The sequence below is a fragment of the Rhineura floridana genome, chromosome 13 (genome assembly GCF_030035675.1).
Source record: "Rhineura floridana isolate rRhiFlo1 chromosome 13, rRhiFlo1.hap2, whole genome shotgun sequence".
Classification (NCBI taxonomy): Eukaryota; Metazoa; Chordata; class Lepidosauria; order Squamata; family Rhineuridae; genus Rhineura; species Rhineura floridana.
This window is the reverse complement of record NC_084492.1, coordinates 11,184,435-11,210,251: the sequence shown is the minus strand read 5'-3', so window position 1 is coordinate 11,210,251 and position 25,817 is coordinate 11,184,435. Positions and strand designations below refer to the sequence as shown.

General features: G+C 41.6%; 1 protein-coding gene across 6 annotated transcripts in view; it reads left to right on the top strand.

Moving 5' to 3' along the window:
- Nucleotides 1–25,817, top strand: part of NFATC3 (nuclear factor of activated T cells 3) — a 99,197-nt gene that overhangs the window by 26,073 nt on the left and 47,307 nt on the right. For 2 of the 6 annotated variants that reach the window (XM_061593605.1, XM_061593602.1), the window contains exons 2-4: nucleotides 116–194; nucleotides 1,271–2,390; nucleotides 13,585–13,747. In XM_061593605.1, the coding sequence (XP_061449589.1) occupies nucleotides 155–194; nucleotides 1,271–2,390; nucleotides 13,585–13,747 (1,323 nt within the window). In that variant the 5' untranslated portion in view covers nucleotides 116–154. Of the gene's footprint in view, nucleotides 1–110; nucleotides 195–1,270; nucleotides 2,391–13,584; nucleotides 13,748–25,817 lie in introns of all 6 variants that reach the window. The other 4 variants (XM_061593601.1, XM_061593600.1, XM_061593599.1 and 1 more) reach the window with 2 other exon arrangements.

Below are 25,817 nucleotides of genomic sequence, written 5' to 3'. Positions count from 1 at the left end.
TGGATCTGAGAAGTCATCAGGTAGTTTAAAAATGCATGAGGCTGTGTTCAGTATTCATTTTGTTGTAGCAACATTTTAAACATACATTTGTTCTCCTTTGTGCTCGTAAGGGTAGCTGTGCAAACCAGTTAAGACTCCTGGGATTTTGACGGAGATGGAGTGGTCTGGAAGGAGAAATACTGGGAATTACATAGGTAAAATATATGTCCATTGGAAATCATGGTCTCATACAAAGCTGCAGATATGTTTACTGTGTACACAGTACAAGTTTGTGCAAGGGAGAAATGTGTCAAATGGAATTGTATCAATTCTTGTACTGTTTGGCTGGCAGCTTCAACTAAATTCTGCTGGTGCAGTAATTCATGAAAATAGCACTAATAGTTTGAATCTATTGCTTGTAAATGTCTATTTCACCAAACTGTATAGTGACAGGCATAGTTTGGATGTGAAGCTAAATTGTATTGCAGCACTACATGAACGAGCGTTCTGGATCCTGTGCTGCTGCCTTCTCTGTTTGGGCTGCAAGGAGAAGATTAAAACATCAGCTTCTGAGTTTAATCTAACACTGGCAATAATTAATGAATCAAATAATTTAAAGACGTCAGCAAAAAATTGAAGATAATATACTGTATAGGCCTAAATGGTGATATGCTTCTAAACAAAGATCCCTTTGTTGAAAGATGTTGCCCAACTTTAGTATGAACTTTAGTAATTGAAGTACTTCTCTTTGAATTTTGTGAAATACTATGCTGCTGTTTCAATACCATTCTTTGAAAGCACAAACACAGAATTTGAATGTGTGTCAGTTTGGTACACGTGGCCTGGGAAGGAAAGGTTTTTTGGTTTTTGGACATATTACCCTGTCCCTGAAGGCAGGCAACATTCACCATTTGAAAAGATAAGCATACTGAGGGGAAAAAAATTTTCTGTAGAATTGTGCAGGAAGCTAAATGTGGTAGTGATCTGATTGGTTTTTTAAACCGATGAATCTACTCTGTAGACAACTCTTAAAAATTTTAGATTTTTGTAATGATTTGGTTTTTAAGAGGTGTATTTAAATTCTATCTGCTATTCCTTTCTTTCATATTGCTGTTTTAGTATTTTTTAAATGTTACCCATCTTGGACATGTGGGGTACAAATACTTTCAATAAATAAATGTGTTAGACCATAATGAGAGTGCTATAAATGTCAACATAATGAAAGTTTTCTAAGACAAGTATTTAAATAGTTTACCTTGGTATAATAACTGCACTTCAATGTCTTTTTCAGATCTTGAACCTGATGACTGTGCTTCTGTGTGCATCTTCAATGTAGACCACTCATCTGTAAATCATCCTATTTGTATCCCTTGTCATGGATTTCAGTCACATCCTTCCCCTTTGTCTTCACCTACTAGACAGCAGGGTCTTAAAAGCTATGAAGGAACATGTGAAATACCAGAATCCAAATACAGTCCATTAGGTGGTCCTAAACCATTTGAGTGTCCTAGTATTCAAATTACATCTATCTCTCCTAATTGTCATCAAGGAATAGAAGCCAGTGAAAATGAATTGCACACAAATGGCCCTCAAAATGAATATATGGAAAGGCCTTCAAGGGACCATTTGTATCTTCCTCTAGAGCCATCTTACAGAGAATCGTCCCTTAGCCCAAGTCCTGCCAGCAGCATTTCCTCCCGAAGTTGGTTTTCTGATGCCTCCTCTTGTGAGTCAATCTCTCATATTTATGATGATGTGGATTCAGAACTGAATGAAGCTGCTGCTCGATTTACACTTGGATCACCTTTGGCATCTCCTGGAGGTTCGCCAAGGGGCTGTCCAGTGGATGAACCTTGGCAACAATCTTATGGATATGGACATGCCTTGTCACCTAGACAATCTCCTTGTCATTCTCCTAGGACTAGTATCACAGATGAAAATTGGCTTAGTCCTAGGCCAACCTCAAGACCATCATCAAGGCCTACATCGCCATGTGGGAAACGGCGACATTCTAGTGCTGAGATCTGTTACGTTGGTTCACTTTCTCCTCACCATTCTCCAACCCCATCTCCAGGACACTCCCCAAGGGGAAGTGTAACAGAAGACACATGGCTAAATTCTTCTCTCCATGGTCTGACTCCTGGTCTTTCACCTTTTCAGTGTTGTGCAGAGACTGACATCCCTCTTAAAACAAGAAGGACCTCTGAGGATCAAACTGCCATTATATCAGGAAAAATAGAGCTTTGTTCTGAAGAACAGGGTAGTTTATCAGCATCACTTGAAGCAGCAATAGATGATAGCTCTGGATCCCAGCATATGTTAAAAAAAGACTTGTCTGGTGATCAATTCCTTTCTGTTCCTTCACACTTTACCTGGAACAAACCAAAGCCTGGCCATACTCCTATCTTTCGGTAAGTGATTTAAGCAGTCTTGGGAGATGAACTACTTGTGTTTTTTGTCTTTACATATCCATATGATAGGAATGTGTTTATATGAACATATGATAGGAATTGATACACTGTAAAAAACGTCCTGAGTCTCTTTAAACAGTTGTATTCCTAAGGCATTTTGCTGTCAACAAATTACATTGTGCCTCAACCTTATATAGCCTTGCAGATTACTACTAAGTAAACTGTAATTCATTTATTATGTATGGAAGCAATCTAACCTAGATGCAGGTCTCATTGGAACTAGGGTTGCGAGATCTCTGGGTTTTGCCTGGAGACTCTGGGTTTTGGGGGCCCTCTGGGTCTCTGGATGAGTCACCCCAATCTCCAGACTCATTTTTTAAAAAAGTTTCTAAGTGGTCTGGTTCAAGAGGTATAACCAAAATGTGAGCTCTCTCCCCCCCTCCCTGCAACTTCTGTTAGTACTGGCTGCTTTAATCTCTGCCCTTTTAGATTTTTAGTCAATAAGTGAAGTCAACGTTGTGATTAACAAGGGATTTGTTGACCTCTAAAAAAACAGCTTTCTTTTCCTGCTTGTCTGTACATCAGAAATTCAGTAAATTTCTCTGTGCAGGAGATTTGAATATATTGGAACTTGCTTCTGAGTAAACATGCATAGGACTGCAAAACAGCTTATAGTGGCATGATTCTGAATTTTGAGTTGGGTAAGTGAAGCTTCTTATCACTGAATTGCCATCCTGTCCACACTTCCCTATTTTAGCAAGCCCCGCTAAATGCATTGGGACTTGCTTCTGAGTAAACATGTATAGGATTTCGCTATAAATATCTTTACATGTTGTGTAAATAATAAACACATTTGCCATTCTTGCTTATACAAATGTTTCTTCATACTATGTCTCGATATGTATCTGATTTCACACTATGGTTGTATGTCATTTCCTCTACATTTGAAGTTGCCCTTTTTCCTTAGGGTGGTCATGATCCCCCTCTGTTGTTTCACCCTGAGGGGCAGATTAGGCTGAGAGATGGTGAGTAGCTCATGGTAACCATGTAAACGTTGTAGCTAATTCCCATTTTAAAAATTAATTTAAATAATTCTTACGCAGGCAAAGTTTATGAAGTAATGCAGATCCACATAATACATTTAAAGCATATCCAACTCACATTTAAAGAGCATGAATTCCCCAAAGAATCCTGGGAAGTGTAGTTCCCCCTCACAGTTATAGTTCCCACCACCCTTAACAAACTACAGTTCCCATGATGCTGTGGTGGGATTCATGTGCTTCAAATTTATGTTGAATGTGCTTTAAATGCATAGTGTGGGTCTGCCCTAGTATGCTGTGCATTCATTAGTGAACTGAAAAGAGCAATTTTAAAAGATACTTTTTTTAACGGGAAGGGCTATAACTCAATGGTAGGGCATATGTTGTACATGCAAAGGTCCAAAATTCAGTCTGTGGACAAACTTATTGCCTGGAATCCTGGAGAGCCAATGCCAGTCCATGTTATCAGTACTGAGCTAGATGGTACCAAATGGCCTGAGTCATTATAAAGCAGATTCCTTTGTTCCCGTGGGGTACAGTGACTCTGAAATTTATTTATGTATTTTACTTACAACATTTATATACTGCTTAATTGTGAGAAACCTGCATAAAGAGTTTAAAGAAGGAATTAAAACAATAATATTATTGGCAAAAACAGTTAAAAATAGGTATTTAAAAACATTCAAAATAATAAAACCAACAGAGTTAGAAACAGATAAAAAGCATAATAGCTTCTATATGCCTGGGTAGACTTGCCAACAAAAAATGTTTTTAGCAGGTGCTGAAAAGAGTACAATGAAGGGGTTCCAAAGTGTAGGTACTGCCACACTAATGGATCGATTTCTTACAAGAGCAGAACAAGTACTGTGTGGCACCCATAATGTGGAAAGCACACCTTGAACTTGGTCTGGTAGCAAATCAGCAACCAGTGCAGATTTCAGAGCAGAGATATTGTGTGCTGATGTCACGCAAGTCAGCAATCCTACTGCAGCATTCTGCACTAATGCAGCCCCCGGGTCAGGTTGTGCTGCATGGGGATTTAGTGACCTTGGCTAACTGGCTGCCAGGTTTTTTTAGTTTTGGTTTTTGGTTAGGAACCCTAACTGGTTGTGGGATGCTGAGTTTTCTGCCTTACTCATAGGAATCTATTGTGGCTGGTATGGTATTGCATTTAGGAAATCATCACTGTCTTTTCTTTCTCTGTTTGCATTTCATTTACCTCTTAGCTTACTCCCTTATATCCATAGAAGCAACAACAGTGGTTCCATGCACTCAGCTCAACCTCCTTAAACCTACTGATGATCCACCTTGTTGTTTGTATGATGGTTTGTTTCTTGCCCAGTAGTGGTAGAAGATAATTGACATACTGGGAAGTGTGGCTTCAATTGCTGTTGTCCTCAAACTACTGTCTGTGAAGGTAGACCAAACCATGTGTGTTTTCTCTTTGTCAATTATTACTCACTGGAATTGGGTTGGCTGTCAAAGTGAGTTTATAGCAGCCCACATGGTAGGTAGGAAAGAGTAGAGAATCTTCTTAACTCTTACTCATTTCTCAAACCTCTCTCTGCAGTGAAGGGTCAAGTCTGTAAAGATGTTTGGAACAGCCATGTTAAAAGGCAGGCAGAGCATTCCAGGCAGGGAATTGCCAACCCTGCTTTGATATGGATATTTTTGCATAGGATCCCTAGTCTAGCCTTACCAACAGCACAATTCTTACCATATTTACTCAGAAGTAAGTCCTGTTGAGTTCTGTGGGGCTTAGTCCCTTAGTAAGTGTGTTTAGAATTGCAGCCTTCAGGGCATCCATCTTTACTTCTGAGTGCTCCCATCTAACATCTGCACAACACTAGGCTCCCTTCTTCCTACAAGGGCCTTCTAGTGCCTGCCCTGGTGCCTGAGGGCACTTAAACCCTTGCCAGAAGCAAGTAGGCAAGATTAAATGTTCCCTACCCAGGTTCCCTAAGCAGTTGAGAAGAATGATCCCATTGCTTCAGCTAGACCTGGTAACCACCTCATTTAGCTAAGATTTCTTATCTTAATTTGCAATCAGAGAAATGGTTTGTTTGAGTGGTATGCTCCAAGCAACTGTGGTTGATGCTTAACACGTCATGTTTAATGACATCATTATGGCCTTCCCCTGGTTATATCACTAGGGCCCGCCCCATTACATCACTAGGGCCCGCCCCATTACATCACTAGGGCCCATCCCATGACATCAATGGGACCCGCCCCTGAAATCTCAGGGTTTGGGATACTTCTAACCTGGCAACCCCAATTGGAACATGATGCTGAGCTATTTTAAGTTTCACTTCCATTTTTAAGTAACTATAGCTTATTCTATTTGAACCTGGATTGCAGACACTTAAAAATGAAAGTGAACGTTTCTGATATCCTCATGGCCTTGTCAGAGGAGAAGAGACTGGTGGGGTAGGAGAGCACACATACCCATAGTTTGGTGTTGCATTTGAATCAGGCCTGGTTCACGTGACACAGTAAGTCAAATTGTTGCTTACCACAAAAGTGTGGGGTCCTCAAGAGGAGCTCACAGCCACTTTGCTCCTCCTTGGCCCTTTTTACTGCTGTGCTGAGCTGAGCCAGTGTTTGGCTTAGCATGTCATCTAAACTAGAACTTGTTGTTAAGCTCTGGCCTCACTAGCCACAAGGCATAGCCAAGAACAAACCTTAGGGAGGAACAAAGCAGCTGCAAGGGAGCCCACATGTCCGCGTTTTCTTGGTAAGTCCTGGTTTAGCTTATGTCGTGTGAACCAAGCCAGTGTCTTTGACGTATGCTTAAGATGCCTAGATAGCCTCAGGAATTTATCAATATGCAATGTTCTATAAAATGAGAAAATTCCTGTGTTTATTTTTATTATTGCATAGGTATTGGTTTTATTGAAATTGTGGTGTATACCACTTTGCAATGTTTAAATGAAAAGTGTATAAAATATTTAAAAATTTAAAAAAGGCCAGGCATCTAGTTTTCAGACTGTCTAGCAAGGATAAATATTACATGTGAGAATTGTAGTTTAAAAACTATTAAAATTATGTTAAGGTTGAGAGATCTTAAGTCTGAATTTTCAGGATCAATATTGATGTACAGCAGTGGTGGCTTAATTAATCTGCTGTTGCAGACCTCTGCCAACTAATGTCCAATTACGGTGGCCAGGACTATGGCTTTATAATAAAATGTGGTGGTGTTGATTCCATGGTGCTACATACATTCTTATTGCCTTTGTAAAAATCACTTATTTTTCTTAAATGTTATTACGTCCCTGTAGAAACGTGGTTCAGGTGTTCAAAGATTAGATTTTATCTGGAAATACATTTTCTAGATAGAATACATCAGTTATATTTAATGAAACTACTTTTTAAACTGTTATGTTACATTTGTTCTATAAGACAGGATAAGCAACAGTTGGAACTTAAATCAGATTAAATGTGTTTGTTAGTGCTCATTAGGATTTGTTTCAGTGACCCCCATCCTAAAATAGTATATGAAAGCTGCTTTTAAAAACTACCCTTTTTTAACCTCTAAAGTTACCCATCTAGTGTCTGATAAGCTAATGGTTAATGTTTAGCATGCTGCTTAATAGTTTCTAACTTATAGTAAATGGTGGGTGAAGCTAATAACTATTCAGCATTATATGCAGGATTTAGTATTGCTGAAGGTTAAGGCTACTGCTGTTGGCCACTTTCTTCGTGAGGTCATACTTCAGTGTGTGTGGTATCGCAGTAGGACCACAGACACATCCTTCCTCAAACGACTACATTCTTGGTAAGGGGTGAAAGTGCAAAGTGTTCATAGAGAGTATTATTGGAGCCAAGCAGCATTGACAGTTGAATACACAGGCTGTATGTGCATTTCATTGACTTTCTAATTACTGGGGACATCTCAAATACCTATTTGCATATTGCAAAGTCTACAAGGAAATTGCCAAACTTTATACCTGAAAAGACCCAACACATAGAGTTATGAAACATGTGTTGAGAACATTGTGCTTACTGTTTGCATGTGTATAAAAAAGGAATGCCTTCAAGTTAGAAAGGTTAAAAGAAACAAATTAAGAGAGAAACAATTCCGTAGACTTAGACTAAACGTCAAGAAAGCTATAGATAAGTGGTTCCCAACTCTTATTTCCCCAGAGACCACCTAATATTTTTTCTGCAATTGAAATGCGCTATGCTAGATGCTGTATAACTTTTAATTACACTTTATTGCTTCTTTTGTTTCTTATATTGTATTTTATTGTATTTTACAATATTGTATTTTATATTGTGTTTATTAATTACAATTTGCATCCCATAGAAATCAAATTGCAATGCAATAAAATACAATATAAGAAATAAAAGAAGCAATAAGTACAATATGAATAGTAAATGTGGACATGGTGTGGACCACCTGAATGAAGCTTGTGGACCCCAGTTTGGGACCCTCTGCTATAGAAGATAATGACTTTGTTTTCATGTAATGGTAAGCCAGAATTAAATAAACTATGGCTTACCAGGAGTGAGCACACATGCTGATACATGCTGTTCAAATTGTGCACCTCTTCCCTTTGCTGGTGCATGCTGGTGAAACTGCAACCGCCTCTATTTGCCATGCTGGGAGGAAACAAAGGAAATGGACTGCCTTAGTTAAAAAGCACAAGCCCAATACTGATCCTTGGGGGCTCCACTTTCTACATCCCTCCATTGAGAGAACTGTCTGACTCTCTCCATTTTGTTACTTAACCAGTTCCTTATCCACAAGAGAATTAAAAGTTCTATAAATATGGAGAGAATCCCAGATAAGGACATTGCTAAATAAACTATTGCATTGCAACACAGCCAAGTGACTTTGGCAACCTTTACATGAATTATGCTTTTATCTCCTGCTTGTACTGGTATGGCTAGGTGACTGCTTTGGGGGTATTGTCTCTTCAAAGTTGAAAACTTATAAATAATATTTGTGTGATTTGTATCAATATCAAAATGGATATTACCATAATGATGATAGAGAGAAGAATCCCAAACGTACCACGGATGTTACTACCTACTTAAAGTGCTCGTGGTAGCCTGTGGCTCTGAATAATAAAGATTTCATTTCATTTCAAAGAGCTTGTGGCACAGTTGCATAAATTTTGCATATAGAAATTTATATCTCCAAATGTCTCTAGGCAAACTAAGATGGTTGGTGATAGAGTCTCGCCAGCACTGCATTTTGCAGTGCCCCTAGCTGGCCCTGTAAACAAAGTTATATTTTAAAAAGAGTTTTAAATGGGTAGGTGATTTGGTGCCTTGCACAAAAGACCTGTGACTCACACCCCCTGGGTTATCCCCTAACAGTGCTCCTGAAATGCACATTATTAGCTTCTGTAAAATACAGTGGGTTGGGTTGAATACAAATATATTTTTTCTGTGATGGAAGGAAGGAATCTTTGGGATCAGCACTTTGGGTATCCAGATTTTTAATAAATAGTCGGAATAACTTCAAATTTTCCATGCACTTAAGATAAAGTGAAAAGGAATAAACTGAATTCTGGCATTCAAGGTCGGAACAACTGGATGTTTTGTGATCCAGTCCTGGCCAGTCAGATATACTGACAATATCTGACACCTAGTAGTGGCTTGAATTACTGATTGGAAAGGTGTTAATAATTTTCCTGTTAAATACATTTTTGACTATTTTTCTAGCCTGTCTTTGAAAGAAACTGAGACTTCCTCAGGCTAAAGGAAATACCTCGCAAAACCCAGAAGGTTTTGCACACTCTCATATAGTAAATGTATTACTACATTTTAGTGTGGCTAGTTGTTTTTTTCCAGAGATTTCATCTGGTCCAGAAAAAAGGTGTTTGTGACTACTTGCTCCACCTTGGCATTATTCTAGAACATAATTCCTCTCCTTGACCTTTCCGAAACAATACTAGGAACTTAATTTTGATCTTGAAATGTTGTATCTTCCAAAGTTAATATCTGTCACTTGATAGGGCAGTATAGTTGGCTTGCTGTACAGTTGGCTGTACAATGCCTCTCCCAGAGTCTGTTACATGGGCTTCAGTTCTTTGGGATTTGTTACTCTGTCCGCTTTGGATGAGGGATCTGGTTTCTGCCTCCCAGTAAAACTGTCAGAGGTTTCCTTTCTCTTCTCTTTTCTCCCCACCCTCCCCAAATAAACAGAGTTCACTTTTGGGTATGTTAAGCTCAATCTTCCTCCTCTAGATCTGCCTGATTGAAAAATGCGAGTGCTCTAAGTAACGCCTACCATGTTTTCTCCTTTTATCAGTGCAATGCAGGGAGTTTGGTATTTCTACTTAACATTTGGTCACTAGCCAGATGTCTGAAATCAGAAGGCATTTCAAGATTAACCTTAATTTTGAATTAGCAGTTCAAAGATACTTTATTCCTTGTGGGGTTATCATTCAAAGTTATTGGTGACTGCCTATATAGAAACAAAGCAGGCAAAAGTTCATATAATAGGGCCCTGCTTTACAGCGCTTCGCTTTAAGGCACTTTGCTAATGTGTCTGTCTCAGTTAGATGCAATTAGACTAAAGCCCCACTCATACTCCGCTTGTTCCCCTTTTATGGCAGTTTTCGGGCATTGCACGCCATTCTATTCAATGAGTTCCGCTTTACAGCGGTTTTAGCTTTACAGCAGGGGTCCAGAATGCAATCTGCCGCATGAGTGGGGCCCTACTGTATCTGGATTATTGTGAACTGCTCAGTAACATATATGAGTTAGGCTATATTAAGTAAACATAGCCTTCAAATATATTTGTTGACCTGGAATAAGTGTACTTATAAGTTAAGCAGGTACTTTTGAAGTCCTTGGGTATTAGAAAAATAAACAGTTGAATGTTTACACACCATTTAATGGATCTTTAAAATACAGATAATTTAAAAACAAAATACAGATAAATTTAAGAAGCTAAAACACTTTAATACAGGTGCATATGTTTGCCCTGCGGTAGTTCGATTTTCAGCTGTTTAGCAGTGGCAAACATTCTGACACTAGTTTAAATAAATTTTGGTACCATTAAGCATTGGAATCTGATCATGAAACTGTGGTTATCTTGCATTATTCCTAGGAACTGGAGCCAGTATAGGTAAGTTCAGTAGAAAGGCTCTTGTCCTCATCCTACTAGGCAAACATAATGGACAAATATTGGCTATTGGAGCATCCAAACTACCTTGAGTAAAGCTCCATGTTTAACTGCCAATATAGCCCTGCAATATAACCTAGAAATATTTGAGTCTTTAAAATTGTGTAGTGCAAGAGCAGGGGCAATTAAAAAACCTTCAAAGGAATGGTATAGGCTAAGGCAACATTTGAAATTCTTACATGCTTTGTGTGAATGGGTTTTGGGCAATTGATACTATTTCGCTAAGAGCAGCTGGTCTAGTATTTGACCAAAGAGCTCAGGTTTAACAAGCATGATAAAGCTCTTTTAGTGTTTGGCAATATTGCTGCTTGGAGCAGGAAGCGCTATTGCTCAAGATTAGAGCTATAGACTGGAAAGAGTTTTGTGGCTGATCATTCCACTCTTTGGATAGTTGCATGTTGAAGCAGTATGTGCTTGCTGCATTAATTTTGCAATGCTGTCATTGCCCTGGCATTTCTTTTAGCCAGTTCTGCCATGGATGCTAGCCACTGGCAACTGCTGCATGGTCAGGCACACCAATATTTAAGTAATGACCATAAATAACTAAGTTAAGCCTATCATAGTGAAGTTGCACTACAACGTGTGCACAACTTAGTATGTTTACCAAGCAAATGAGATTTTACATTCAGATGCTGGATTTGCTAGTTGGTTTCTGTTTTTTTCTGTGTTATACTATGAGATTACTCTTAGTCCAAAATCTTTTTCCACTGCCCTTGTGAAATAAGGTAGCAGGGTAGTTGTACAGTACATTGGCTAGATGTCTTGTACAATCAGTTAGGTAACTTGGAGGTGATGGTGTGATGTATGCTTTTGGTTTCTGTTTTTCATAAATGTAATCAGTTTAATATATCATAATGGCAGTATTGCAAATTTGCATCTTTTCTGTGCTAAGAGTTTGATTACATGAAAATAGATTGCTAGCAAATATATTTTTTGCCGTGGTCTCCTTGCCTCTACTTATTTAAAGTTTGCCTCCTATATTGATTAACACTGGCATTTCTGCTGGCATTTTTGTAGCCGGTAAGTATTCCCAGTACATCATTCTCCTTCTTTTAATATTAGAGGAGAGAAAAATATTGGTGAATAAAGTGTACAATTAATTGTCATACAACTACCACTTCTTTGCTTGCTCTATTGAGAAAATTGTCAGCAAGTGGTGGTCCTTCTAATAAGAACGCTCAGGATTTCTATCAAGCTTAATAATTCCTTATTTCGTATTTCTCATATATGCACATTTCCCTGCTCTTGTATCCTGGGTAAACAAATTTGTCTTAACTTTCCAAGAGATGCATTCGTAACCTCCTTGTTTTTTCATCTTCTAAAACATGGATGGTAAGATTACTAAGTGAAATAATGGTTCTGCTTCTAACCTGGAAAAGCTCTGTGGTGATTTGCATTAAGTTAGGAGGACAGCACTTAATTCTGGAAGGTGAGTTTAACTAATCCAGATATCTATCAAAGAAAGAGCTGTACCAACCTGATGTCTAGTGGGAAAGAACCAGGCTCGTTCATATTCAGTAGGTTATGCTTTACAAGTGTCTGCTTATACTCTGGAGGACAGCTTAGGCAGTCGCTGTATTACAAGCTACGGTCTTTCCATGACTTCAGAAGTGTGAGCTCTTACAGCCTGGCAATAATGGCTGTTTTGGAATAATACAGATGCTTCCTGGGGGCAAGGCAGGGAGGGGAGCTCCATTATATATATTGGCTTTGTAGTCTTATACTTCCTTGAATAACCAACTTTAGATTAAAATGATGATTACTGTTAGTATTAATAAAAGTTATACTGCTGAATACAGATTTCACTGTGCATGATAGCCACATTGTATTTAAACAGTTTAAAGTATGTAACTTTTTAATATGATCTGCCATGTTAGTTTGATCCTGCTCAGGCTTCTCCTGTTTTGTTAGTCAATTTTTTAATTTATAATACTTATCTTTCCTGCAGTAAGAATCCCTGTATGGCTGCTAACAACATAAATGTTCTGTCAATACACTCTGAAAGCACAATGACAATAGAAAAAAATACATATTGCATATCTCTAGATGGAATGCTTGCAGTGTTGGGCTCAGACTTATTTTGCAGACTTATTTTTTTTTTGCATGCTGCAATGAAAAAGGCTCTCTGTTCCACTCTAATGACTTACCCAAGAGGTGAGATTGGTCCCAAGAAGGCCTCTTCCATAATTTTTAGTGGGTAAGGTGGTTTACAAGTACTCCCTATGATATGCAGGACCAAAGGATATAGGGCTTCTGTAAAGGGTTAATTTTATAAGTTAGATTTTGCAGAGAAGGATGGGTGAGGATTCCAGCATCTGTTTCATGTCTGAATATAGTGAAAGTCTGTGAAAATGTAACAAAGGTCACTTTAGGGTATAGTGGTCTCTCTCCTCAAGCAGATTATGACTTCTGCATGGTGACAATTGGTTTATAATAGACTACATTTTCCCCCTTGTCTGGTGGTGGTCATAATCTGTGTAGAGATGGGGAAGAATATTCACTAAATCAGATTTGACATAATCCAACAATCGGCATTGTTTTCTGATTGGCACTGATTTCTTGCAGTAGGTTTTGGCTGTCATCAACACACTTTTTTAAAAAAAACCCACTGAATTTTATGTTATTCTCTTTGTAATCAGCTTTCAACTGATGCATTCTTAACTCGGTGGAACAAGTGCCTACAGTATAAGCATTTTCACTAGCAATTGCGTGATTTTTTTTGCTGGAAAAAAATCCATGAATTGGCAGTTGCACAGACAACTGAGAATGAAAAAATGTTGGATTGGTACTGAAAACTGGACTGTCAGAATTCAAATAAATAGGAACCAGCTACCGAACCCCATCCCTAAATCTGTGGTGGTTGGTATCTGTTTTCAATGGTGTGTTGTTTTTGTACGTTCTGTACTTTCATTACTGCATTTGTAATGCTTGCTGCCCTTGGAACTCTTTAGGAGTTGAAGGTGTGGGATATAAATTAATTAAATACTGAAATCTGTGCACTTCTTGTTTTCAGCACATCTTCGTTGCCTCCCCTAGACTGGCCTTTGCCTACTCAATATGGACAGTGCGAACTGAAAATAGAAGTTCACCCAAAAACTCATCATAGAGCACATTATGAGACTGAAGGCAGCAGAGGAGCTGTAAAAGCATCTACTGGTGGGCATCCTGTAGTGAAGGTAAGAAATGCTGATACAAGTCTTTTCTGTGAACTACTGTTACTCTTGAATGTTATTGAAATTATAATAAAGGTATTTCTTAAATTAGAAATTTTGAAGTGTTTTTATCCTGATCTTCACCCAAAAAAGACTCCCAGGGTGGCTTACAAATATCAGTAATGAGACACTCCTTGTCCTCAGGCTTGTAGTCTAAAGACATGACACTGATGGCTGCTGTCAGGTGACAGTTGGTAGAGGGAGGAGCCTGATGAAGGTGGCTTCTTGGCAGAGCTGATAGTGGCACTGTTTCTCTCTGATGTAGCCCTGTGGAATTATCTACATACAACAAGGTTGGAGAACCTGTGGCCCTCCAGATGTTGTTGGACTCCATCAGCCCCAGCCAAGATGCCTCACGATCAAGAATGCTAGGAGTTGTAGTCCAGCAACAACTCAAGGGTTGCAGATTCTCCATCTCTGATCTATAAGAATAAGATTGACTTAGTCCTTTGTCCAAGTATTAGAAAAGCTTTGTATTAGCGCTGACCTGGTTGTTTGTGGCAAATGACAGTTGCTTTCAAGGGATGAGATGCATTTCCACTACTGCCATAATGGCTTCTGTGCCAATAGTGTGGAGAGGTGTGTCGATGAGCAGCATTACTTGAGCCTTCATGTATAATTCTCATATTCAGTTTTCTAGCTTTAAAGCTACTACCTCAAGCTAGACACTGAAACTGCCATGGAGTCAGTTTTCAGATAATTACAAGTTATTTTTGTTAATAAGAGAAACAGATGTTTTCAGTACCTGTGGCTCATTCAACTTAGATGGGGTTTTATCTTGTTCAGTGTCTGGATTGTGTCATCTGTAGTCTAGAAATGTGCAAGATCAGAAATAGCTAGTTTTGCTAGATGTGGTGATATTTGATAGGTTTGTTCTAAATAATGAGATGGAAAATGAGGTAGGAGGTACTTATTTTTGTTATAAACTGTCTGTGGAACAGTAGCATGCAAGATAACAAGTTACACAGAATATGCTTGTTGACAATATTTTACATGTTTTTGAAGTAAGGAAATGAAATATTTGTGATTAGGTTATTCTCTGCCTAAAGTAATTTAATAGCCTGGGTAAGAACACAGCTATACAGTAGATAATTGTGACTGACCACGATGAGTGGTGTGTAATCAGAAATGAGACCTTGGGGTTATAGTAAATCACTCAATGAAGATGCCAGTCCAATGTGTGGCAGCTGAGAATAAGGTGAATTCTTTGTTGAGGATCACTGGGAAAGGGATTTTAATACTGTATTTTTACATTGCTGTAACCTGTCTTGGGACCTTATTATTTTATTATTGAATTTATATCCCACTCTTCCTCCCAAAGGAGTCCAGGGTGGCAACACTGAAAATTTTGCTAGGTGTTCATCTAATATTGGCTAAGGTTTTTCCAGTATAGGATCACAGAGTTGTGAATGTGTGCTTTAAAAGAAGAGAGAACTACTTCTGTTCTAAGCAATGTACCAGGTATATTTGCAAAACCTTACTCTGAATGATATAGAATTCCTGTCTGCTAGTACTTTCACATTGGTGCACCATATAACAAATGAGATACATTTTAGTGATCAAAATGTTTAAGCATCATAGAATAATAGAGTTAGAAGGGGCCTATAAGGTTATCAAGACCAATCCCCTGCTCAATATAAGAATCCAACTTTAAGCATACCCGACAGGTGACTGTCCAGCTGACTCTTGAGTGCCTCAAGTGTTGGAGAGCCCACCATCTCCCTAGGTAATGGTTCCATTGCCATACTGCTGCAACAGTTAGGTAGTTTTTCCTGATGTTCAGCCACAATCTAGCTTCCTGTAACTTGAGGCCATTATTCCATGTCCTGTACTCTGGGACTATCGAGAAGAGATCCTTGCCCTCCTCTGCTGACACCCTTTCAAGTATTTGAAGAGTGCTATCATCTCTCTCTTCAGTCTTCTCTTCTCAAGGCTAAACATTCCCAGTTTCTCCTCCCCAGTTTCATCCTTATTGCCCTCCTCTAACCTGTTCCAGTTTGTCTGCATCCTTCTTAAAAGTGCAGTGTCCAGAACTGGATGCAATTCTCAAGATGTGGCCTAACCAGTACTGAATAGAATGGAACTAGTACTTTACGCGATTTGGAAACTATACTTCTATTAATGCAGCCTAAAATAGAATTTGCCTTTTTTGCAGCCGCATCACCCTGTTGACTCATATGTAGCTTGTGATCAACAACAATTTCAAGATCCTTCTTGCATGTAGCATTGCTGAGCCAAGTATTTCCCACCTTATAACTGTGCATTTGGTTTCTTTTCTCCCAGGCATTTTAGCATGTGTTTTTAAATTGCTTTTTTTAAAAAATGTGGTTTTAAATTTGTATATTTGTTTTTAATGTTTTTAATTGTTGTAAACCGACCAGAGAGCTTCGGCTATGGGGTGGTATACAAATGCAATAAATAAATAAGTAGATGTAGAACTTTAACTTATCCCTGTTAAATTTCATTCTGTTGTTTTCAGCCCAGTGCTCTAGCCTATCAAGATCACTTTGAGTTTTGTTTCTCTGCTCCAGGGTTTTAGCTATCCCTCCCAATTTTGTATCATCTGCAGATTTGATAGGTATTCCCTGTACCTCCTCATCCAAGTCGTTAATAAAAATATTGAAGAGCAGTGGGCCCAGGACTGAGCCCTGCGGTACACTGCTAGTTATCCCCCCTGCGTTGAGAAGAAACCATTGATAAGCATTCCTTGAGTACAATTGTGTAGACAACTGTGGATCCACCTGATAGTTGTTCTGACCCTTCATACTCGGATTAAACCTTTCCCTGTCCAGACTTGTAGGCGTGTCCTTTTTTCTTAACTTTGCTCTTTTGCTGTTTGCCTGTCCCTGCCCCCCCCATCTGTGAGTCCACAAAGTGTGTTTGGCTTATTTACAAACTACCCCTCCCTCCTTTCCTCCTAGCACAGAGCTGACCATCACACACATCGGACAAAAATGGGGGCAGGAAGAGCAAGAGAAGCAAGCCCCTGAGATACTGCATTTTCCCCATCTCGTTGTGTTTTGGCTCAGATTACAGAGGGCGAAGGAGGAGGGCGAAGGGAGCCAGTAGGAATCAAACAGAAGCAGGAGGTGGAGTTAGAACCACCCACATGGGAAACAGCAGGTCAAAGCATCTGGGCTTCCTCCTTAGTAATGGGTCATAATTGCTTTGTCTCCCCTTTTCAGAGTATACCTGGTATGAGAAAATCCAGATTAAGGAAGGGGAAGTGTGGGAAGGCAGTGATTAGAGGAGCACGTCATATGGATGAGGGTGAATTAATGGAGACATGGGGGGTTATGTTGCAGATTAAATGGAAGTTTGGATGAGCCCTGAGACTCAGCTGCTGATTTGTGTAATCATTGTTCACTACCATCTTGTGAAGGGAGAAGAAACTGGATGATCTCCAGTGTATAAAGTTTATGTTGACTGAGCTGCACATACTAAGGCTGTCCTGCTTTCTTGCTCACCAGTTGGTGCTGGGCATGTCAGTCCTTCCACCACCTTCCCCTGTCTGAGCTTGAGTTATTGTTAATTGCCCAGAGAACTTGTATAATTGGGTAGCACATAAATGCGGTTACTTAAAGTACACAAAAGTGCTTCTGTTCTCAGAGATTTACCATGGCACTATTGTATTGTTTGCTCCACTTTCAAGTGTGCGTTAATGTGTCCAAATTGACCTATCATCTCTTCATTTCAGTAGTGCAGTTGGCTCTCTGTACTTGGTCTACAGTTTTTGATTGCAAGAGATGCAGTCTTAAAAAACAGCCTCTACAAACTAAGGGCTCATCCAAACGGAGAGGGATAATCCATATTTTCCATATCCGGTTCATCATCTGTCCTCACTTTGCCTGTTTGTTCGCTCTTTCCCAATAAAAAAACCCGCTTTTTTTGCACCCACACACGCAGCAAGACGACCCGTACTTCTTCTCGCTTTTTCCCAGCTCCGCTCATAACTCCCCCCTATCAGCCAATTGGTCCACAAAAATATGACGTATGCTCCTCTCCCCCTTTGCAACAAAGCACAACAAGGTGCATGCGCTTGAATGTACAAGCGTGAAAGTTTGAATTTCCTGATGGTTTGGTAGTAGTGGCTGTAATGGAGTTCCTTGTCGCTCACCACTCTGGAGCAGCGCCGGCAGGGGGTGTGTGTCTCCAGGTGCCCCTGACCATCCAGGGGGATTGTAGGCAGTACAAGGGATCAGCGCTTGTAATCGCCGGGCGAATCCCTCCGTAACCCTTGGGCTCATTCACTGAAGGGTTCAGCCCAGGACCGTTAAGCGGCTCAGTGGCAGGAATGCTGCCCCTGAGGGAAGCAAACAGCCCCCCCCATGGGTGGCCACTCTTGGCTCGGGCAGGGAATGCGGGCAAACAGCCCCGCGTGCTGCTGTGTCAATCTGCGCTGGAGCGACCAGCACAGGCTTTGCGGTGTTCCCTCTGATAAAAGAAACATGCAAACCACTTATATGCCTATAATTCCTGTATTTTTGTTTGTGTTTGCGATATTTTGCAAAACTGACTCTATGCTTTTCTACCTTTAACATTTCTGGAGAGACACATGATTGCAGTTCCACTTATTTCTCCAGAACAGCAAGTAACGATGTGTCATGTCTAGGAAGGTAGACCACCAGTCTCTATGGTTGCAGGTGGCTGAGATGTTCTAGCAAACTACTTATATGCCAATAATTCCTGTGGGTTCTTTGCTTGTATTTGCGATATTTTGCGAAAGCGACTGTATGCTTTTCAGCTCAGCTGGGGAGAACCTGCAGGCTATGGTTGAAATTGACAAGCCTCAAAGAGTTGCCTTGCAGGCAGGAAAGCAAAATTGACTAAGGGTGCATGAGTGTCTGTAATCCAAGAGGAAAGCCTCTATTTTTCTTCTCCCCCCCCCCCCTCTCCCTCGACTCTGGATGACTGGAAGCAAAGACTAATACGTTCAAGAAGGGCATTTGATGTGAGGGGTGGGAGGTGGAGGTTAGGCAAAGATAAATATTTTCTCCCTTGAAAAAGTTTACAAACAACCACAATTGCAGATCTCACCCTGAGCGGCTGCCCAGTTTGGAGGCTGGCTAAAAATTAACCGCTGTTGCTGCTTCTGCGCAAATGCGCTTTTTTGCATCTGCACAGTAGAAGTTGCAGGGGGGCCCCCAACACCACACCATTGCTCTGATAGGTTCCTTTTTCCCAGGCTTTCCCCAGACATTCGCGCACATGCGCAACAGTGGAAATACGTGATTGGCTGAGAATGAGGGAAGGGATATGGAGAACTGCCCATCAAACGCCCACAGTTGTAAAGTTTGTGGTATTACATCCGAGTGCCTGAAGGTACAGCAGATGATTCCCGGTTTAAAAAAGCAAATTGCATGATTTGCGGTATTGCAGGAGCGGATTTAACCGTGCGAAAATGCGCAAAAGCGCGCAGCGTCATATGGACGACCGAAAAATAATGAAAACACAAAGCGATCATGTCACACATTTTACAGTTGTCTGGATAGTTTGTGCATTTGGGATTATTGAACTAACTTTGAATAAGATTATAATTTACCAGGATTTTTCTTGTTTTATAATAGCCATTAGAACTAGTTAAATGTGATGCGAGACTGATAGATATCTAAACACCGTACACAGAGCCTTTTATAGAGTAACATTTAGCAGTAAGTACCAAAATGGATTGTTTACCACTTCATTCTTGAAATAAATTGGCTCGTGTGAATGCCAGTGAAAAGGGACATTACTAGAACCACTATTATAATTAAGCACAAAATGTGTGCTGGGGTTGAAGCTGATAAAAGCTCTTGTCCAGATGACTGGCTATATTAGATAAGCAGTATTGGGGGGGGTGTTATAAGGCATTTTCTCAATACCTTTAAAAAGTATTAAGAACTATCAGTCAAGAGGCTCACTGGATGGCCTTGGGCAAGTCCCTGTCTCAGTTAATCTACCTCATGGAGCAGTGATGAGGATAAAAGATAGCATTGGTGGTGAGGATAAAAGAAGTTCACTGAATGAACCTGAATGGTCGTGTCCATTAACTTCAGTGGGTCTACTCTGAGTGGGACTAGCATTGAATACTGCTCTAAATCAGCTGTGTGTGTTTAAATCAGGGCTGTGCTCTGGAGAAAGGGGAGTGTTATTTTTCCCGTTTAAATCCTCCACCAGCTGATGATTGCCCTATGAGGAAAACATTTTTAAAAAGTACAATTCCTCCATTAAGCCCAAGATCTTGGGCCATTCTGTATTATTTCTCTTCCATGGAGTTAGGATTTTTCTGAAGATGTAATGTGCATGCACATTTAGAAGTTAGCACTTAATTATAAAATCTCTGGTCTGATAGCTAGAGAGCTTGCAAGAAAGTTGATAAGGTGATGTTAATGGAAATGTTGCTTGACACTGGACTCTAATGTTTAAAATTAGCTTGCCTTTTCCTGGCCTTTCTTGTATGTTCTCAAGATGCTTTTTTCCCCCTTCCTTTGAGGCTGTTCTGTGTCTTGGTGGTTAGATACAGAACGAACTGTCCATCTATTATAGCCTGAAAAGGGGGGGGCGGTCAAAGCTGAAAAACACTAAAACGTAACTTTGACTGAAATGACTTTTAAAAGTTTGCTTGTTCTGTTTTCATGTGCTATGTGCATGCTTGTTGGTTTTTTTTGCAAGTGCCTCCTGCGCACCAGCTTTGTGCTGTGGCCTCTTTATCTGGATTGTGTGGGTTATTCAGTTGAGACAGGTTGACATGTGAATTAACCTGCTTTGTTGTAGGGGGTTGGCAAAGTGTTATTTTGGTCCCTGCTAACTGTGATTCTCTATTTTTGTTGGGAACATGGTGTGGCTGTATGCATGTAGTTTGACATATACATTACACTTGCCTTTGAGGGAAATAATAAGCTAGGTTGCACTAGTGAACAACAGTGGACACCTCCTAGATCTTTCTGTCTCGTGGATGTATTTTTAATTAGACAGTGAATACCTTAACTGTTGTCTCTCTCCTTTTTTTTCCTTTTGCAAGACACGTGCATAAATAGTACAGGAATTAATTGGCCAGAGGCATATAATGGCCTCACAGCAAATCAGGGAACTTACTTTTGAGTAGTATTGATGTATGCACATATGCCATCCTGCCATTGACACTTCCAGCTGAGGCACTTACTCATAAGTAAATCTCCAGGTCAGTGAGCTGAGCTTGCTATTTCACGTTATAAGTTTGTAAGGACAGAGTTTTGTGCCCTTTGCAGGAACATTACTGTTACTTTAGTGGATGTACTAAGTTCTCTGAAACAGTACCTCAAAGTGGACCAATAAATCAGGGCACCACTTATTTACTGACTATCTACCAGAAAGCCACCTGGGGCGTATTCCACCAAGTAAATCTCTTATGTGTCAACTACCTACACAGGAACATGGGGAACAGCTGCAGCACTAGGGGACTGAAGAAGACCTGCCCTGGGAGTGAGTATCTAAGCATCTGGGTGCTTGCTGCTCGCTCCTTTGGGGTGCTGCCTCTTGAGACAGCTGACGTCCCTGGTAAGTGCTGCAAGGACTGGGACCCCCTGCCTGACCCTTGCTCCAGAGAGAGGCTGCAGTTAATCTTGCAGCCTCTTGCATCAGCTGATGGCTGGGTCAGGAGACATAAAAGCCCAGCTGCCCTTGGGCGGCGGGTCTGCCTCAAGTGGGGTCGCCACCGAAGGGGAAACACCAAAGGGGATTTTCTCTTGAGGAGTCCCTTAGGGAGTCCAGAGGACCCCTCTTTTATTACCTTTTTTTAAAAATTGTTTTCTGTCAAACCAATCTACAGGAGATTGGTGGTGGGGAGGGTGTGTGATGCATGTGTAGTTCCTTCACAGGGTGAGAGCCTGTGCAGTAAACAGAATGATAGGAGAAAGTCACCATATGCCTTCAGAGTGAGAGTCTGTAACTGGCAGAAGGCTGGCCCTCCCTGAGTGTGAGACAGGAGGGGGGAGTAAATGGGCCCTGTGTGAAAAAGTTTGAAGGGATAATATGACTGTTCGCAATTCTCGCAGAGGCCTACTGGGATAATTGGCTCCAGCAGGTTTTGTTGGTGGACTCGTGTTTGGTCCATATCAGGTGTTTAGGAGGAGTCTTAGTACGGAGGAACATGGGTGATACCTCCCCAATTTCAGTGATCATGGGTAGAGGGAAATATAGCCATGGGAATGTGGTGAATTACCATAGAAGTCGAGGGCAAGGCTATCTGTGCCTTGTTCCTTGCTGGCACTCCTCTCATGGATGGGTTCCTTATTGCTCATCTGCTATGCCCACTGGCCTGTGTGTGTTGTTTAATGCCAGATCAATACACAGTAAGACCACTCTCATCCATGGTTTGATTGTGGATGAAGGTGCCGATTTGGTGTGCATTACCGAGACCTGGGTGGGTGAGCTGGGAGTAGTTGATCTGACCCAGCTTTGCCCACCTGAATACTTGGTGCAACACCGGCACAGGCTGCAGGGACGGGGGGGGGGGGATAGTTGCTGTGGTCTACAGAACTTCCATCTCTGTCACCAGGAAACCACTCTGTCTTGGAGCTGGCTGTGAGGCCTTGCACCTGGTGTCGGGCCGAGGAGACAGTAAACTAGGGTTGCTGGTGGTGTATTGTCCACCCTGCTGCCTGACAGCTTCTCTGACAGAGTTGGCAGAGGCCATCTTCGCTGTGGTGTTGGAGGAGCCCAGAACGATAGTGCTGGGTGATTTCAGTGTCTATGTGGAGGCTGCTTCTAGTGTTCTGGCTCAGGACTTCATGGTGTCCATGATGACCATGGGGCTATCTCAAATTGTCACAGGCCCAACACATAGGGCAGGGCACACCCTTGACTTGGTTTTTGCTCCAGATGGAGGAAGGGATGGTCTGGAGATAGGAGGGGTGGATATCACCCCATTGTCATGGTCAGATCACTTCCTGGTGAAGTTTTGACTTATGGCTCTGATCCTTCCCTGCAGGGGTGGTGAACAGATTAAGATGGTCCGCCCCCAGAGCCTAATGGAATCCACTGGATTCCTGAATGCCCTGGGGGAGTTCCCAGTAGATAGAGCAGGTGAGTCTGTTGAAGCCCTTGTCACAACAGACATGGTTGCCCCCAGGCGTCCTCTCCGGCACTGTGGAGCCCAGTGTGCCCCTTGGTACACCAGTGAGCTAAGGGCAATGAAACAGGCTGGACGACGCCTAGAATGCAAGTGGCGAAAGACATGCTGTGAGGCTGATCGGGCACGAGGAAAACATCATAACCATGCCTACTGTGTGGTGGTGATGGCAGCGAAGAAGGCCCACTTCTCTGCCTCCATCGCATCTTCAAGTAGCTGTCCAGTGGAGCTTTTCCGTATTGTGAGGAGTCTGTTGACATCAACTCTAGGAAATAGAGTTTTAGACCCTTCGGAGGCCCACTGTGAATAGTTTGCAAGGCACTTTGAGGGTAAAGTTGCTCGCCTCCATAGCAGTCTCGATGCCCCCTCCATATTTACTGTGGTCCCCAATGAGGTGTCCAGCACAACATCTGCTGCAACTTCTTGAGAACGGTTTCAGTTGATGTGGCCTGATGACGTAGACAAGGTGCTTGAGATTATGCGGCCAGCAACATGTCCTCTCAATCCTTGCCCTTCTTCGCTTATTAAAGCTTGTTGAGGGGGGTTGACGGAGTGGATCCAGGGTGTGGTCAATGCATCATTGCGGGAGGGGGGGTTCCAGGCGCCTTGAAAGTGGCGGTGATCCGACCACTCTTGAAAAAGCCCACCCTGGACCCATTGGTTTGTGACAGTACCGACCAGTTGCAAATACCCCCTTTTTAGGGAAGGTGATTGAGAGGGTTGTGGCACAGCAATTGCAAGTACTCTTTGATGAACAAGATTATCTTGACCCATCCCAGTCTGGGTTCAGGCCTGGTTATTGGACTGAATCGACTTTGGTCGCCCTGATGGATGACCTTTATTGGGAGAAGGACAGGGGGAATGTGACCCTGTTATTCTTACTTGATCTTTCAGCGGATTTTGATACCATTGACCATGGTATCCTTCTGGGCCAACTTGGTCAGATGGGTATTGGAGAAACTGTTTTACAGGGGTTCCAATCCTATTTCCAGGGTCGCTCTCAGAGAATAGCATTGGGTGACTGTCTTTCGGCCCCGTGGCAGTTGTGCTGTGGGGTGCCGCAAGGTACCATTTTGTCCCCAGTGCTGTTTAACATCTATATGAAGCCCTTGGGAACAATCATCAGGAGATTTGAGGCATGGTGTCAGCAGCATGCTGAGGATAAGCAGCTCTATTTCTCTGTAACATCTGAATTGGGAGAGGCCCTGCAAGTCCTGTACCGGTGCCTGGACTCAGTGGTGGGCTGGATGAGGGCCAATAAACTGAGTCTGAATCGTAGCAAGACAGAGGTAGTATGGGTTGGTGGTTCCCGAGTTTGGATAATTGGTCAGTTGCCTGGTTTGGATGGGGTTGTACTCCCTCTGAAAGAGCAGGTTCGTAGTCTGGGGTGCTCCTGGATCCATCTTTGTCGCTCGAGGCCCAGGTTACCTCCGTGGCTTGGAGTGCCTTTTACCAGCTTCAGCTGATAAGACAGCTGTGGCCGTTTCTGGACCGGGATAGCCTGACCACTGTTGTCCATGCACTGGTAACCTCCAGGGTGGATTACTGTAATGCGCTCTATATGGGGCTGTCCTTGAGGTTGGTCCGGAAGTTGCAGCTGGTGCAAAATGTGGCAGCGAGACTGCTCACTGGGGCAGGGTATTGCCAACATGTCACCCCACTGCTGAAAGAGCTGCACTGGCTGCCCATTTGCTACCGGGCCAAGTTCAAGGTTCTAGTTTATACAGCTTGGGACCAGGATACCTGAAAGACCGTCTTACCCCTTTTATACCCAGTCGATCACTGCACTCTGCAGGTGAGGGCCTCCTGCAGACACCATCTTATCAGGAGGTTCTTTCTGCACAATATATAGGAAACGAACCTTTAGTGTGGCGGTACCTACCCTTTGGAATTCCCTCTCCTTAAATATTAGGCAGGCTCCATCTCTGTTACCTTTTTGGCACCTTTTGGAGACTTTCCTCTTTCAGCAAGCCTTTTAAGTTGAGACCTATCCCAGTCTGCTTCTTTGTTGGAATTGGTTTTTAATACTTGTTTGAAAACCTTTTTTTCTAAACACTATGTTTTTAACCCTTTTTATTTAATATGTTTTTAAAGCTTTTTTAAAAAATGTTTTTAAAGTTGTTTTGTTTTAATGTGTTTTAAGGTCTGTTTTTATGATGATTTAAAGAGTTTTTAGTGCTTTTGTTTGCTGCCCTGGGCTGCTGCTGGGAGGAAGGGCGGGATATAAATAAAAAACATGTCCCTTGCATCACTTGTCCATTATTTTTGGCTTGATTTTTGTTTGTTTGTGTGTGTATTATATAAAGCAGCACAAGAACAAAGAGGAGCAAAGGCTGTGTGTGAAGGCCAAATAAAGAAACATGATGCTGTGAAACAAGTTTTTAAAATTACATTTTGACTTTGGTACTGTTAATTCAGAACAGCTATTAATGAAGCCCCCCTCTAGGATACACACCTTAATGTGGTGAGGGGGTTTGAGTGTGTTGAAGAAGCTGAGAGCAATGCCGTCAGGAGTCTAGACCAAGAGGCTAGACTCCTAGCAGGGGCACCCAAGGCGGAATGGTCAAAGCTGAAACACCAGACTAAGAGGCATCCAAACTCAGAGGAAGGCAATGGTAAACCACCTCTGAATATCTCTTACCACAAGAACCCTATGAACAGAGTATCCAAATTGCAACAGAGATAGTGCTGGAAGATGAGACCCCTAGGTCAGAAGGCACTCACCGAGCTACTGGGGAAGAACAAAGGACAAGTACGAGTAGCGCTGTGACTAATAACGCAGCTGGGTCAAAGCCAAAAGGAAGCCCAGAGGCTGATGCGCGCAGATGCAAAAGGAGAGTCTGGAGTTGTACGACACACACAATAGGAACATGGAATGTGAGAAGCATGAACCAGGGAAAGTTAGAAATTGTCGAGCAAGAAATGGAACACATCAACATTACAATA